General features: G+C 40.8%; 1 protein-coding gene across 6 annotated transcripts in view; it reads left to right on the plus strand.

Annotated features, from left to right (window-relative positions):
• ERG (ETS transcription factor ERG) overlaps nucleotides 1–16,363 on the plus strand; it is a 255,536-nt gene that overhangs the window by 134,404 nt on the left and 104,769 nt on the right. For 3 of the 6 annotated variants that reach the window (XM_077119072.1, XM_077119073.1, XM_077119075.1), the window contains exon 1: nucleotides 7,499–8,044. The exons of 1 other annotated variant lie outside the window; for it this stretch is intronic. In XM_077119072.1, the coding sequence (XP_076975187.1) occupies nucleotides 7,859–8,044 (186 nt within the window). In that variant the 5' untranslated portion in view covers nucleotides 7,499–7,858. 2 more of the 6 variants (XM_077119077.1, XM_077119076.1) reach the window with 2 other exon arrangements.

A 16,363-nucleotide genomic window follows, 5' to 3' on the forward strand; every position in this document is an offset into this window, starting at 1 on the left:
GTCTGAGAATGTTTTAAATTCTCCCTCATTTTTGAAGGACAATTTTGCTGGATATAGGAGTCTTGGCTGGCAGTTTTTCTCTTTTAGTAACTTAAATATATCATCCCACTGTCTTCTAGCTTCCATGGTTTCTGCTGAGAAATCTACACATAGTCTTATTGGGTTTCCCTTGTATGTGACGGATTGTTTTTCTCTCGCTGCCTTCAAGATCCTCTCTTTCTCTTTGACCTCTGACATTCTAACTAGTAAGTGTCTTGGGGAACGCCTATTTGTGTCTAATCTCTTTGGGGTGCGCTGCACTTCTTGGATCTGTAATTTTAGGTCTTTCATAAGAGTTGGGAAATTTTCAGTGATAATTTCTTCCATTAGTTTTTCTCCTCCTTTTCCCTTCTCTTCTCCTTCTGGGATACCCACTACACGTATATTTGTACGGTTCACATTGTCCTTGAGTTCCCTGATACCTTGTTCAAATTTTTCCATTCTTTTCCGGATAGTTTCTGTTTCTTTTTGGAGTTCAGATGTTTCATCCTCCAAATCACTAATTCTATCTTCTGTTTCTTTAAATCTGTCTTTGTAGGTATCCATTGTTTTTTCCATCTTTTCTACTTTATCTTTCACTTCCATAAGTTCTGTGATTTGTTTTTTCAGTTTTTCTATTTCTTCTTTATGTTCAGCCCATGTCTTCTTCATGTCCTCCCTCAATTTATCGATTTCGTTTTTGAAGAGGTTTTCCATTTCTGTTCGTATATTCAGCATTAGTTGTTTCAGCTCCTGTATCTCATTTGAACTATTGGTTTCTTCGTTTGACTGGGCCATATGTTCAATTTTCTGAGCGTGATCCGTTATCTTCTGCTGGCGTCTGGGCATTTAGTCAGATTTCCCCGGGTGTTCGACCCCACAGGTTGAAAGATTTTTCTGCGCAGTCTCTGGGTTCTGTTCTTCCTATCCTGCCCAGTAGGTGGCGCACGTGGCACACGCCTGTCTGTGGGTTCCACCAGCGAAAGTTGCTGTGGGTCCCTCAACTCTGGAAAACTCTCGCCGTAGGGGAGGTTCGGCAACCGAAGCGTCTTGGAAGAATGCCAGCTGGCCCGGGGTTCCAAACGCGGGGAGGGTCGCCGGCTGTCGCAGCACAGGAGAGCGTCCGGCCAAATTAGCTAGTCGACCCGGGGCACCAAGCGTGGCGGGAGGGCGCCAGCTGTCGCAGCCCGGGAGAGTGCACTGCTCCCAGCCGACGGGGGAGTCACGTGTTTGGAAGGGATCCCCCGGTCACTGTTCTCCGCAGTCTGGGGATTTCCGACCCAACTATCTCAGTTGTTCCGGGGGGCCTCGTGTGGTGGGGGCACCAGCCGACATTTTCTTATATTCTATAATAATGGGTAATTTAAATTTTTTTCTACATTATGAATGTTAGACTTTACTTTTGATGTGTAAAAATGAGACACTTTTCAGGATGATAATATTAAGTCCAAGATTATAATGTCAGGAATTAGACAACCCCTAGTCCCTCTGAGGTCCTTTTAGAGGGACGTTTAGCACCCTCTAGTGACAGCAATTCAAGCAGTGCAAAGGGAAATTCCTGGCAAGGTTCAGTCTCTCTTCCAGCTAGCAAATAAACAAAGCAGTGCAGTTCTTAGGGCAGTAGGTGCTTGCTTTCTAAATTTCTTGAGGCAGGATTATTTCTGTGGCTCTAAATAAATAATAAAATAGTATCCACCACAGGCAACCGCACATGGCTTTTCTTCGTGTCTGTAATTGGCAATGCATTCAGAAAGTATGTTTTTCAGTTCTTCCTGAAGGCTGCAACCTTTCACAAAACGTATGTTGGGATATGCATTGGAATATGTCAAAAATTACAGATTAATTTAGAGCACAGTTTTGAGTTGATTCAATTCAATACACTGCACCTGAATTAAACAAATTTTCCAAAAGGTGAATTGGGAAAGAACCAGCTGCTTTAGATACAACTGCAGCCTTCACCCCTGAGAGTGAAGGATGCTCCTCATCTCTCTGCAGAGAGAGAGGATATCCTGCAGAGAAGATACAATGTAGCTGCAGACACTGCAAATGCACGCCTACTTTTTGGGACATCTTATAATCATGCAAGTGTAGATGAAATTATGACCAACATTTTGTGCCTCAGCTTCATTTCTGACCCTCTTTGCGATATAAATAAATTAGCAGACAGATAAACAGTTTAAGCAATGTGGAACTAAAACTACTGGTAGCCTTTATAAAGCAGAGGGAATCATTGTTTAATGCAGGCTTCTCTGGGAAATTTCCATTAATTGTGCAACATTTTAGTGCAGTTTATTATCTTTCTTTTAAAAATACACTATGATGATCTATGATGATTTATAACTACAGCTCAAGACAAAATTGAATGTCGATGTCCAGCATTTTCTAAGTGGGACAGGCATACCTTCTTTTATAATTTTAAACATTGACTGACACTCAGAATCTGAGTAAACTTGAAGCTGCTGAAGCTCATTTACTGGTTCACATATTGTGTATAGAAACATAGAAATTGAACAGGAAATTTAAAAGCTCCTTTAAACTAAACTATTGTGTCAAAATAATTATTCTTCTCTTGGGTGGGTTTTTGACCAGGAGTTAATCAAGTTATGTGCCTAGGGTCTGAGCACGGCCCTGACATTTTGGTTGCATATTGAGTTGTGTAACAGCCAAGTTGGTATACATTGAGACTATGTGGGATGCTTATGAAATTATGTCCATTGAAATCGTTGCTCCATTCGAGCCTGTAGAACCGAACTAGCATGTACTTCAAAATTAGGGAAATTGCAAATTGGTGTTGAGAAGTTGTGGATTTAGTATGTGATAATTTCCTTGGTTTAGATTATTTCAGAGCAACCAAGGCACAGGGGAATGTATTAACAATAGTTATTTAAATTGTAATTGGACTGCTTCCTAATGTGGTGCCTCGCGTACACACACACACACACACACACACACACACACGCACACATGCACACGTTCGCAGGAGTAAACACTTCCCTCACGAAATCCTCTGTGAGTACAAAAGCAGCCCTACCGGTTTGCTAATAGTGACCCTGGAAATCGAGCGTCCCTTAAACTGCATACATTCTTAGGCACATCTCCCAATTGACATTCGGAAAAGTTCCACAGAGGGATGTAGTTTTCCATTCCGGGGACAGCTGCAGATGCTTGATCCTTATCTACAATCTCAGGCATGACCCTGGCAGAAAATCCTTGGGACATCCTTCTAGCACGCTCATGAATAATCCAAACACTTTGCGTTTGAAGATACATGTGTCATTTTAGGGACAATAGACAGCATTTTTTGTCCTATTGTTTTGCCTTTAAAAAGGCTGCCTTTCATGGGTGGATTCCAGGCTGTGCAGTTTTATGTGGGTGGAATTTGAGTGCACCGACCAAGGCTTCCTGAAGGCTGAAACACCCAGTGGCTGGACAAAGTCCTATAATCCCTCCCCCCTTAATGCCTGGCAGAGGACCTGGCACGTAAAAAAGCACTTCGTTAATATTCACTGCATGGATTATGTTGGATAGATGAGCGCCACAAAACACCTGAGTCTCCTGGGCTTTCTTACTAAAATTAATAAAAAATAGAGCAACTCCATCCTCAGTGCATTTCTTTAAAAAGGAACAAGCGTTTTGGACTGTGTGCCTAAAGGCTTTGAAAACAATGGTCATTGTACTGTGCATATAGACAGAACATGCCTGCTTTGTTCAGATATTTACTCAAAACCTGGAACCTGGTATTTTGCTTCTACGAATTTTACATTAAAATGCAACTCACACTGACTGTCATCTTTTTGAAAATACAGATGAACCGGAGGACAAGGAGAAAAACAAAAAAGAAAAGGCAGGTCTCTACCATTCTATGTTTTAGTAGACAGCCTGCCAGCATTTTTACTTTGCCTTTTTATTTTTAACGCAGAGGGTTTGCGTTTTGTTGCTTCTTTAGAACCTGCTTTTTCACTTACCAGGCTTTGTATCAGTACAATTTTCCGTATCACTGAAAAGTCAGCTTCTGTGTCATTTTCCTGGAATATCATTTCGATGATGAGTGTTCCACTGCATGGATATATTTAACACACAGATAAGTCCATAAACTAACAAACCGTGAGGGTCTATTCTGTTTTGTCTCCAATTAAGATTGTGTCCTGTGACCCTCTTTGCTATATTCATCAGTAATTTCTAGGACCCAAGCTCTTCTCAAATCCTAGCTTTCCTCCACGTGCCCCACATAGAGAAGTTAGCAAGAGAACAAAGATGAGAATTTGTTCCCTCTTTGGAACGTGGGAAGACATGGTTTTAGGACAAATAAATGACAGTGCTTCTTTTATTTTATACTATTTCCTTTTTTAAAAAAATGTAGAGCAAAATATGAACAGACTTTGGTAATTTATGGGTGATGGATCCATGATGAGTGTCCAGCAGGTGGAAGGGTGGCATTTATTCCTGGCCTCTGCCATCTGTGCACACTGGGTGGGCAGTACGAGCCCAGCCTGGTGTTTGCTGAGTTCCAGGGATGTAAAAGGGCCTGTCTGGACGTACTCACGGCAGGATGGTCCCAGGTGGAAGCCACCTGCCAGTCTGCTCCCACCTGTGTCTGCCTGATGTCTTGAAGGGCCACCTCTCCTGGGGTGGGGAGGGCAGCCTGTCCCTAGGCTTCTGGCCATTGAATCACACAGGTTTGGGGTAGGGGTGGAGAGGCAGGTAAGGTGATATTTAAACCTTCAGGTAATTTCCCCCTAGATAATGTTTTGGGGAATGGTTTCTGCATTGCTGTGTATATATATATATATATATATATATATATATATATATTTTTTTTTTTTTGCATGGGCAGGCACCAGGAATCTAACCCAGGTCTCCCGCATGGCAGGCGAGAATTCTGCCACTGAGCCACCATTGCACTGCCCTTGTCATATTTTAATTAATAGATAAGCCTTACACCAAAAAACAAGAAGCAAATGAAAAAACCTTTGCATTCAATATTCTGAGAATATTGGACTTTTACACCACAAAGCCTTTCTAGAACTAGGTATAGTATTTTGTTAATATGATAGAAATCAAGCAAGCATTTTGTCATTAGAAGTTAGGAAAATTTACCTTTTTAAACTTTTATAACAGGTTTATAATTCATTATCCCCCAAATTAACTTTCTACTAGATTACATATTGTATTTTAAATATTTTCAGAATTAGACACAATGATATTTGTGGATAGAATCTTCAGGAATGAGATCCAATCATAGCATTTGGTTTTATCTTTGTAGGGACTCTAATAAAAACATTTATTAATTTAGGTCTGTAGCGTATGTGTCTGTATATACATGCACTTGGGAGGGATATAAAGCAAATGAGGTAAGTAATTAACAGCTGGGGAAACTGATTGAAGGGTATTAAGGTTCTTTGCATTATCTTACAACTTTTCTGCAAGCTTGGAATTATTTCACAATAAAGAGAGTTAAAAAATTTCACCACTCATTATTTCATTTGAGTTAGGCAAGAGCCAAGGATTTAAGGGTAGACTCTCCTTGGAGACTTAGATCTCCATAAAAATGCTAATGCCTTTTGTGCTGCAGAGGACAGGACTTAGAAAGGACTGGGTGGGAAACTGAGGAGCCAGCTGTGAGGAAGCACCATCGAATTTCTTCCATGGTACTTTGTCAACAAAAGGGTCATCTCAGTGAAAGCTGCTGTTTGGTAAATCCATAGCGGAACACTGTGTGCTGGCTTCCTGCAGTTAATGTTTTACATCGATGCTTCTTAGAAGAGAAAATAAACCAAAGGGTCTCAGTGGAACTGAGGGGGCTTTTTCCTCAGCACTCCCAAATTCTAGTGGAAGCTGCCCAGATAAAACGATTCAAAGTACTTTGAAATTTTAGGGGAAACACAATTTTAATCAGACTGCCGTCTCATTCATTGTTTAGAGATGAAAAGAGAGGAAATAAACATCCCCTCAACCCTCCCCCCAAAATAGAGATTCTGAGAACTCGACAGGTTATAATTTTTACACAGAATGGGTTGCTGTCTCTTAAAATACAGTTTCTTTCTCCTTCTCCTCTTTTTCTTCTCCTCCTCCCCCACTCCTCATCCCTCCTCTTCCTTTTACTGACCTATCTCAAAGGGGTAAATCAGGAGGACAATAAAAGACACAGAAACTTCGATTAGTTAATAGAAGTCTGACATATGCAGCCCTTATGTCTGAGTGAAATGAACTCATTGAACACTTGTCTCCAAAACCAAAAGTTGCCGATGACTCAGGTTTGGTCCATTATGTTCTGCGGGCCCCTCTGCAGACCACACCTCTTCACTGTCCAGCTTTCGTGTATCTAGATTCAAAGCAAAATGTTGTTTCTTCCAGAGAACAAGTAATTTCCTGAAAATGAGTAATTAAAAGCCTGTAGGAAATACTCCAAGGAATGTTCAGGTCTACCTTAGTTGTACTTCCTTTGAGTAGAAAACGGACGTGTGGCCTTGAACTCACAGCTTGAATAAAAAAAAAAAAGAAAATTAAAAGCAAAACAAAACTTACTGGGGTCTTCCTGGGGCATTGCACATGGCCAGCACTCCTGTTTGGGTCTTGCTGCCTGCGGCGTAGATGTTTGTCAACGTGAGATCAGCTCGCTGACATTATCAAGTACACGGAGTAACTTCAGTCATTTGAATTCTGAATAATTATTTGAAAAGAAACCTGAATTCTAGAGTTCTTCCACTGACAAGTTGCTTATCTCACAGCAAATGCAATTGACGTATGGGTGAAAGGAGAAAATGAAACCGGAGCAACTCAACGTGAGCTGTTGGTTGAATCAATGAAGCTTGTGAAAACCAGCGAGCAAATGGCTATTATTGAGCATCACCATCTATTTATATGAAATAAATCCCACCTGCAAAGTTTCCTTCTAGGGGGAAAGGGACGGGGGGTGGGGGGCGGGTAAGGGAGCTGGATTCCCGTGTCCGTGTCTCCTGGTGGGATGCGGGTGGGGAAGGCCTGGCAAGCTGACCTCCAGGCTTTAGGGAACCCTCCGGGCCCCACCACCAGGCTCTTGCAGCCCATGCGACACCCTGCCACGTCCCACCACATCTGCTTCCTGTCCGGGACCTCCTGTCACACGGCGAGCACACCCTGTCACACCTGCTGCAGCAGTCACAGTCGCAGGCAATTGATGCCTTTTTTTTTTTTAATTAAAAAAAAAAAAAATCTCCTGGCTGCATATCATCAAGAAAAACAACATTGTTTTCAGGGTCTCTTATCTCTCCACTCCCAAATATCCTGTTTCTTCGGGCTGGGCAGCCAGGGCCAATAGGAACCTCTTCCTGCCATTGGTTGACTTCATTTCCCAGACTTAGCACAATCTCATCCGCTCTAAACAACCTCATCAAAACGACTTTCTGGTCAGAGAGAAGCAATAATTATTATTAACATTTATTAACGATCAATAAACTTGATTGCACTATGGCCAGCACTATTAAGGTAAGGAGAGGTCCCTTTTGATTTGACAGAATTTTGCTCTTGTTACTCTTTTCTTTGGTTTCCTTTATCAAGGGAGATAAGTTAGGGTTGGGCAACACCCCCAGAGCTACAATAGAGGACAACAAGATTTCCTTTGCGCTGCCCAGTAAATTTCCTTTTTCCTATTCCAACCGTCCGCAAGGCTTAAAAACTTCAAACTCAGAAAAAAATTGGGGTTTCTAAATTCACTGTTCAGGGCTGTGGATTACTTTTGCAAAACTTTTTCGGAGCGCTTCTGAATTTTCATATTCTTTACCTATCCCTAATGCTGCCTGGATGTATCTCTGTTAGAAGGCGATGGACTAGGAGAGTTTAGAGGTCAGGGTAGAAGAAAAGGATGGTCTTGTACATGTTGACTTTTTGGATGCTTTTGGGTGACATCCTGGCATCACAGATGCCAGCGGTCCCATTGGATGCGAAGAGGTACCAGGCAAACGGCTGTTGGCAACGGGACATGCAAATGTTGACTTGCTCTTTAGAACCTCCATGCCGAGAGCTGAGTGTTCTCATAGCTCCTACTGTGGTAATTCAGTTTGTTCAGTTATGTATTTATCGTTAATAAAAGATCTACGTCCTCTGTGCAGTATGAGTAAGCTTTCTTCCTAGTGATGTTTGTGGGTTTTGGAGAGCAACGGCCTATGGGTTCTCTCCGCTCTGGGGTGTTTGGTCTGATGTGCTTTTTTTTTTTTTTTTTTTTTTTGCAAATGTTGCTAAGTAGGCAGCCTATGTACATTCATGTGGAGGTAAGTCTGTTTAGGTGGTAATCTAAATGTGGTCTGATTGATTCCTGGAGATGAAGTCAATCTTATGACCGGTTCAAGTTGGCGGCACAGAATTTGCTTTGGCGATGGCCTATTAAAGTATTTCCAGTGCCACCGTGCCTGGTGACATTTGTAGAAGTGAGAAAATTCAGCAGCCAAAACAGATACTGAAAGGAGGAAAAAGAAACTGTTATTAGCTATATGCCTTTCGTTTTGCTGCATAAAGGTGAGGAGCCATTTAGTTGAGTTTTTCTCAAGGGTTTTAGTTCATTGGAAAGCCCATGGAAGTGGGAGTTTGCACAGCGTTGAGCCAAGGCATTTGTAAAAATCCTCGGTGGTTTTGTATTTTTGTAATGTGCAATATTTGTATTAGAGGATTTGATTAACACTGCCATCTGACTGTCCCTTAGCAGTTCTGTTCAGTCTTTATTTCTCAAGGTACATGGTGTGTTCAATAATATGTTTTTAAAAATTGATGTATCAAGGAACTTTCACTTTATAGAGATTTTTCTTTCTTTGGTTTCAAGGATTGGAGTTCACTGAAATAGGACCATCATAGAATTTTAAAATTGGAGGTTTGATGTGCTCCACTTTCTCCTTACATGAGCAGAAATTACTTGATTTTATAACCCCAAATTCTATCTCCTTTGTCCTTGCTTTCTCCTGTAATTATGTCTGTATTTTACAGCAATGAAATCAGATATTCCTTGTAAATCTTGAATAATTTGAATATAATCTTATATGTTTTTAAAATAAAACTGAATTAAAAGGCATTGAAATAACAGACCATTTTTAAAAGGTAGGGTACATGTTGCAAAACATACGCTTGTATTGTACTATTTAATTTAAAATGCATATTTATGAAGATATTATGATATATTTTTGAAGTTTGAATATGTTGTGACTTTCTGAATAAATTTTGGAAAATAGTTGACACTTGTCCAGGATACTACACTTGATTTAATGTTTTATTCCATTGAATTATTTGTGTGTCTATGTATATATATATATATATCCCAAGTGAATCTTTGAAATGACTTCAAGTGAATGTAAAAAAAAAAACTGTTAAAATAACCTCTCTTTATAGGTAACTTCCTTTAAGCCATGTTTCTGTTAGGTTTCCTGGATAAAGTAATGAGACGATTTTATAGCCTTATTTATAGAGTGGAAAAAGGAGGTCTTGAGTCTGTTGACTAGTTTTAATTACGTTAGTGCAAAGCTTGAATTAGCATAGGGAAAATTATGGCTGGCCGTTGGAATTAGGAAACCGTCTCTCAGGCAGGCATTTTGCCAGTCTCAAGTGCACTGTTTTTTGTTGTTTCAGTAAATAAACAGTTAGTATCAGATGCGCTGAATTCGAGTGGGTACTTCTTGTCTGAGTAGTTATTTTTTCATTAATATTTAGAAGATCTGATGAGACACTATGAAGAGCTAAATAGTTTTATTCGGTCTTTGTGATTCTCACCGTCATTTTCTTTAGGTAATTTGAAACTGGAAGCAAAACAGATCAATTGGAAAAAGCAAAAGAATTGTAGGAGCTCATGTCAGAGTGCTTACCATCTTTAAGTGTCCAGTTTTGAGATCAGATTAAAGGTTATAATAAAAACGTGCTAGCAGCAAGTGTGAGATCCCTGCATGCAGACAATCACTGCTCAGATTTGGTGATTTCACCTGTTTCTGTGCCCTCTGCTAGTCTGAGGAGCATTACCACCTTACCCACCAAATTGTGCCAATCTGGCCAGTGTTCGCTTACAAACCCCAAGGAATCTGTAGTTATTCTTGTAACTTGATTGCGGGAGAGTTAGGGTTTTAAGACAGTCCCCCAAAGATTTCCCTGATCCTTTTTAATGCCATTGATGATTTGAGAAGTTGAACAAAGCGTATAATCCTTTTCCAGGATAGTGCTTTTGAATGTACAAAAATGAAATACATAAAATTACAGTGGAAACCAGTTCTACTGAAATACAGCTCTGTCCTTGGTCACCTTGGTGGAGGTGGTGTTTTTGGGGTCCATGAACCCCAGGTTGCAACCCCTCATCCTAGGGTTTAAAGATGCTCAATCCTTAAAGTGGGAATATGGGCATTTTCTTTTATCACAGAGATCTGACAGTAAAGAATGTGGAGAGAGCGAAGAGCAGTCTCTGTGCTCTTTAGTGGAAAGTGTCCTAAGAATCCTAAAGGCTATGGAAAGTTACCAGTAAGGATTGGGGAAGATTTGAGCACATGATGTTGCTGGCTTCATACGTTTTAAAAGAAGGTATTTTCCTGGAATTAACAAAGGGTTTGATGCTAATTAAGACATGGAGCGGAAGGAAATGATGTTTATTAATTTAAAAGCATTTAGCTTGTTTAATACGTCGTACCTTTCATGTAGCTCACCCTGGGTACTTGCTTTCCTTTCTCTGTGAAGGAAACTTACTGAAATGGGGTTGTACAAAGAAAGTTCTTCTTGTCATGGGGAGTGGCTACTCATACTAGCTATGAGTATATGATTTTTCATCAACCCACTGGCTTAAGTGGGATATGAATAGTTTCATTCCTTTTTACTTTGGTAGGCGGGGGTGGGGGGGTGGGGAGGAGGACTTGATGATGGTGGAAGGAAAGCAAAATGCCGAATTCTGCTGTGTGCTATGTCAGTGCAATGATCCGTCCTTACACAGAAGTGGAATCACAGGCCATTATCTTAAAATGACTTGCTGCTTGCACTTGTGAGGGACTGCGTGGACCATCCTCCTTTCTGCAGGGCACCCCGCTTCTCCCCTGTTCTCTCTGTGTGTCAGTTGGAAACAGAGGACCTGCTTTGGTTATGAAGCCCAGAACCACAGACTCCATTCTGATGTCTTTGGAGAGACAAGGAGAGGAGCTGGGCATCTTCTCCACGTGGCCCCTGCTGACCTCCCCTGCCAGGGCAGAGCTCAGCCAGTCCAGGGCTGCACCAGGACAGGGCGGCCGGGAAGAGGGCGCCCTTGGGTCCTGAGTGAAGGGTGCGGCATGGCAGGTCCAACCAGGGAGCTTGCTCTGTCCGCAGTGTGCTGCGGGATGGGTGGGTGAGTCTGGTCTGACGGTGACGGCTGTTGGCTGTGCTGCTGAAGGGGCCCAAGGCTGCCATGGTTTTGTGCTCCTCATTAGACCAGGGACAGACACTGGTACCTCCCGCTGTCCTGTCATCTCATTGCCGTTTTGGTGTGTGTCTTTCTACTGTATTTTTCTGTCCTTCTATTTAGCCGTCTACCCTGCTTTTCTCAATTAACATTGTTTTCCGAACATTCCCCCATGTCACTACAAATTTTTGATATGCGTATTTTTTTCTTCATTATATTCCATCTAAAGTATTATAATTATATAAACACTATGCTGTAATAGGAAATAAATGTGGCTTTTAATTTTTCACTAAATATATTATAATACACCTGCAATCTAATTTTTTATTATTTTTTCAGTGTAGGTGCTTAGAGGTGGTATTATTGGGCCAGTGGGTACACATGTTTTTAAAGAATCTGCCAAATTTAATTATTGTGAATTTTGAAAAAAAATGCCGTTTAATCTCCAAAAGGCCCCACTTTTTCCAGCATATATGAGGGCAGTTCCACTGCATACATAACAACTCTGAATATTTTACTCTTTGAATCTTTACTGTTCTGATAGTGAAAAGTGGGCTCTCATTTTTATTTGTATTGCCTTCATTATAATTTCAAATTATTTTTTTATGCTGTGAACCTGTACCATAGACTGTTTTTAACCAATGACCCACTGTGACCTCCAGTCTCTTTCTTATTTAGTCATTTCGTGTCTGATCACACTTACTTCCCACATATTCCACTACTGTACTTGACTGTAACATGTTTTATTAAGTTTAAGGCCGTTCTTCATTCTGTCCGGCTTTGCATTCTTCATTTTCTTTCTGTCTTGCAACTGTCTTTTCCAAATACAACACGCTTTTCATTGCAGTCTCCCGGCTTGTTTGTCAGTGTGACTACTTTACTGTTTTATTGTCCCCAGTGAAGTCACGGAATCAGAGTTTAGTGAAAAGGTGTCCATCTCTTCTGTGCCTTTAACAGTGAATGGCATGGAATAGGGGTTTAATTTGGTGAACAAACTTAATTTTAATTAAAAGTCTTTGAAGTCATATAGAGAATGTCAAAATATCATAGTAATATAACTGTTGTAGATTTTAAACAGAAGTCTTATTTCTTGAGAGATGCCTCTCCTAGTGAAATGAAAATTAATGGAATAAGATTAAATTCATGCTCAAAGAGCATGGAAAAGCATTTTTTTAAAACATTTCTGTGTGTCTTGACTTTATCCTCCAAATTAGCACCATCCTATGCCAGCCTCCGAGCTAGGCTTGGATCCTGTGGCTTTTTCTCTGGATGAGGATACTGAAAGTTTTAGGAAGTTTGGCAGCTTGCTTAAGTCATAGTCTATTGGTTGCCCCTCTCTCTTTTGCACCATGCTCTCTCTTTCTTCCTTGTACTTGCCCTACCCCCAATTCTTAAGTTACGGTACAGAGAAAAATGATCCTCTAAATGACATAGTGACACATTAAATAATTGGATAATGAAAATAATTATAGTGGAGGGATTTATATTATCTAGTCTTACATAAAGTATCCTTTGGGCTAATCAGAATAAAGCACTAGAAAATTCAGGAGTTAAAATTGAATTTTAGCATCCAACTCTGTATTTGTTTGGTGGCAAGAATTCTTGCCATATTTGGGAATATCCAAGGGGCAGTGGATCCAGATTCCAGATCAACTGCTGATTTAAATTTCCTCATCCCAAGTATCAACTTCCTTGCCTTCGTCTTAGACGTCAATAATGAAAATACAACTCGAAGTTTTCCATGAGGCCTTACCAAATCTTTCAACAGGGGTGTTCAGGGAACTAGAAGCTGGGAAGAACGGGTAATCTCCTGTTGAACACAGATAAGTGCTTTTAGAAAAGAAATGTGAAGGCCAAGAAAAATTGTTTATCCTTGAAGCACTGCATTGTAATCCAATCATAACATGGTTCCATTAACTTCAGGGCCGCTACTTCAGACACTTTTGTTAAAAAAAAATAATGTGTGTCAAATTCTGGAAAATATGATTAAGAACATATATATACAATGCCATGCAAAGAATCCACACTTCCTGAATTTAACGTAGTAGCTTTTAAATCATTCTTCTTTGATGATTCATCATCTTTCTTCCCTTCATGGAAGTTAGCAAGTCATCTATTGATTTTTGTTTTTCATTTAATAGTGAGTCAGCATGGTCCTGCGTGGTGCAGTAAGAAAGATGCAAACGATCTCTGGCCTCATAGATTTATGCAGTAATGATGAATAAGTTTTAAAAAACAACTACACAAAATACTTTCTAGTGGTGATAAGAATTATGAAAACAGTAAATATCAAAGAATGCACTATGGCATGTGTAGGTGGGTGACTGGGAGGAGCCTCTTGGTAGAACTGTCAAAGAGGCAAAGACTGGAAAGAGGAGAAAGGCTGGCTCTGCCAAAAAATGTTTCAAGCAGAGGAGAAGTTGCATGCCCAGCTGTGAAGTGGGAAAATGCTCCGTACGTTTATGAAATTTCAAGAAGGACAGTGTGGCTGCAAATTCACAGGTTTGGGAAAGAGTGACCAAGATGAAGTTGATGAGCTAGGAAGGGACTAGCTCATGTATTGCATTGCAAGTCCTTATCACTTATTATTCAAGAAGTGAACAGATTGCTGCAGGTGGTCATGCCTCATTGCCTGTGTAAATATTGAGCATGATTTACAATCTGCTAAGGCCACCTTCTCATAAAATGAGAGGGAAAAGGGGATGAAAGCATGAATTACTTTGTTGGAGATGAATTTCGTGTTAGATTGGCTGCACATTAGGGGTTCTAAATGATGCCACATTCGTTGTTGGGTTTAGGAAGAACAAACAAAATTGCACTGAAAAATTAACTTGAGGTTATTACACTGAATTCAACTTCTCTCCACTAAAGTTCAACCAAACATATTTAGGTTTGTGTGGACGTAAAGGCAGCCTTCCGTTGTTTGGCAGTGATATATTCACGTTCACTGCAGATGTCTTTCAGGCAGAATTCCCTTCTGCTCTGTACTCTCTCTTGTACATGCAAAGGGAATACTGCGTCTGATACAGGAAGTTTTAATTCATCTCTAAAACTTGCAGCCAGGAAAGAGTGTTGGTAAGAAAGAAAATGTGTACTCTTCATTGGTAATTTTAATACACTTTAGTGACCAAGTGAGTCAGGACAGTCTCCACTGAATGAGAGATGAATCATTTGTGGTACCAACAAACGTGGGGCTTTGTCGCATCCTGAGGCAGCTTTGCTGCATCTGGCCATGCTTAGAAGAACTCCTGAGTGGAGCTGATTACTCACCCTGCGTCTTCACACATCATTAAAGACAAACAGCAATGACAAAGTACTCTTGTGCCTGCCTGGGTTAGTATAATGGAGAGAGTCTCCTCTTTCCCTAGTCCATATTCCCACAAGGCAATTAATCCAAATCATCAACCAATAGTGAGTTTATCATCCCATTCCCTTTGGATCCCATTGGGTCTTACTGTGTATTATTTTTTATAGTTGACAGTGTCATGCCATGCTCACCTTTGAGGAAGGAGAAACTGTTGAAACAACACTCAAGAATTTGTCAACACAATTAGTGCGTGTCTCAATTTGAGGTAGATTTCCCAAGAAGTTGCTCTAAGTTATCAAAAAAAGAAAAGAGCATGTGGTTTCACATTGCATAGTCCTCTCTGGAACTCTAGAGTTTATGTGGTGGCCCAAAGAGCATCCAAAATATGGAGGCTAAATAGGGTGAATACAGCTCTTGTTTATCCTCTATCCAGAGGGGACTTGATTCTCTACTTCTTTATAACATCCTTAAAATAGCCTCTGTGGGGGGAAAGGGTTGTCTTTGCCTTTGCCTTCTGTATATGGAAAGGGAGGTGCAGACAAGAAGCTGGTGAGGAAAGTGGAAGGCAGCCTGGGAGATGGCAGCCCAGAGTTTTTAGTTAGATGCTGTGGGACCTCCACGGGTAAATTCACCGCTCCTGGCCTTAGTTTATTCATGGGAGATTGAAGTGTTCTGCATGGCCTTTTTATCTCTGGCAATTGATAACTGGGCTGTTCTTGGGATCACAGAGCTGCTTAGCAGTTTCACATCTGGAACTCAGAAGCGCAGAGGCAGTGTGCCCAGGTGTGGTGGGAGTCCTGCAAGCTTCTTGGGTTCGAGGCTGTTCTGTCTCCTGGGATTTGACCTATGACAAGCTGACTTAGCCTCGTGTATCTAGGTTTGCCCATCTGTAAGAGGGGGCTAACGATGTCCTTATTTCACTGAGTTATGGTGAGATTAAATGATTTGGAAGAGCTCAGGACTGTACGTTACTTATATGAGGTGCTCTATAAGTGTGAGCTTATTTGGCTATTCATTTGGGTCTAATAAATTTCCTTCTAGGACTAAAATCAGGAAATCCCTAAACATTTTTCCCCCAATTTATATCACATTTTGCAAGTTAATTTTTTTTTTTCAAGTAGCCGATTTGTCCATTTTCCTCATTCTAACATGTTCTTTCCTCTTTATTACAAAATAAAAACTCTGGCAGAAGCAGTGCATTCTCAGTTGTTCACAAGCACTTTATCTGCCTTGACGATAGCTTAAAGCAGGGCAAAGCAGTGCTTGCTTTTTATATTTTCCAGAGCCCATGTAAAGGCGGTCCTTGGAGGAAACATTCAGGATCCTGTTTCCCTCTCCTTCTTTCTACTCTCCTTCCCTCCTCTTTCTCCTCCCTGCAGGAGCTTACAACTCAACAGTTGCAAATAACCATAGAAAAGGCCTACATTGACAAATGTAAGGAACTATAATCATGGTGAAGAGGGTCCTTCCAGGGCATTCCATGGCTCTTCTGGCTCCTGCTTTCGTTCATTCTAAGCTGCCTTTCAAGGATTCTTCAGTATTGCTCTCCTCTGGGGAAATCTGGGATGCAGTCTGGAAGGCGTTTACTTTGGAATAGAGCAGTGAATATGAGAGCTGATCTGGAGGCTTGGTCAGTGTCTCCTAAAAATCAACAAAGCAGTAGGTACATGTCT

The sequence above is a fragment of the Tamandua tetradactyla genome, chromosome 10, assembly GCF_023851605.1.
Source record: "Tamandua tetradactyla isolate mTamTet1 chromosome 10, mTamTet1.pri, whole genome shotgun sequence".
Classification (NCBI taxonomy): Eukaryota; Metazoa; Chordata; class Mammalia; order Pilosa; family Myrmecophagidae; genus Tamandua; species Tamandua tetradactyla.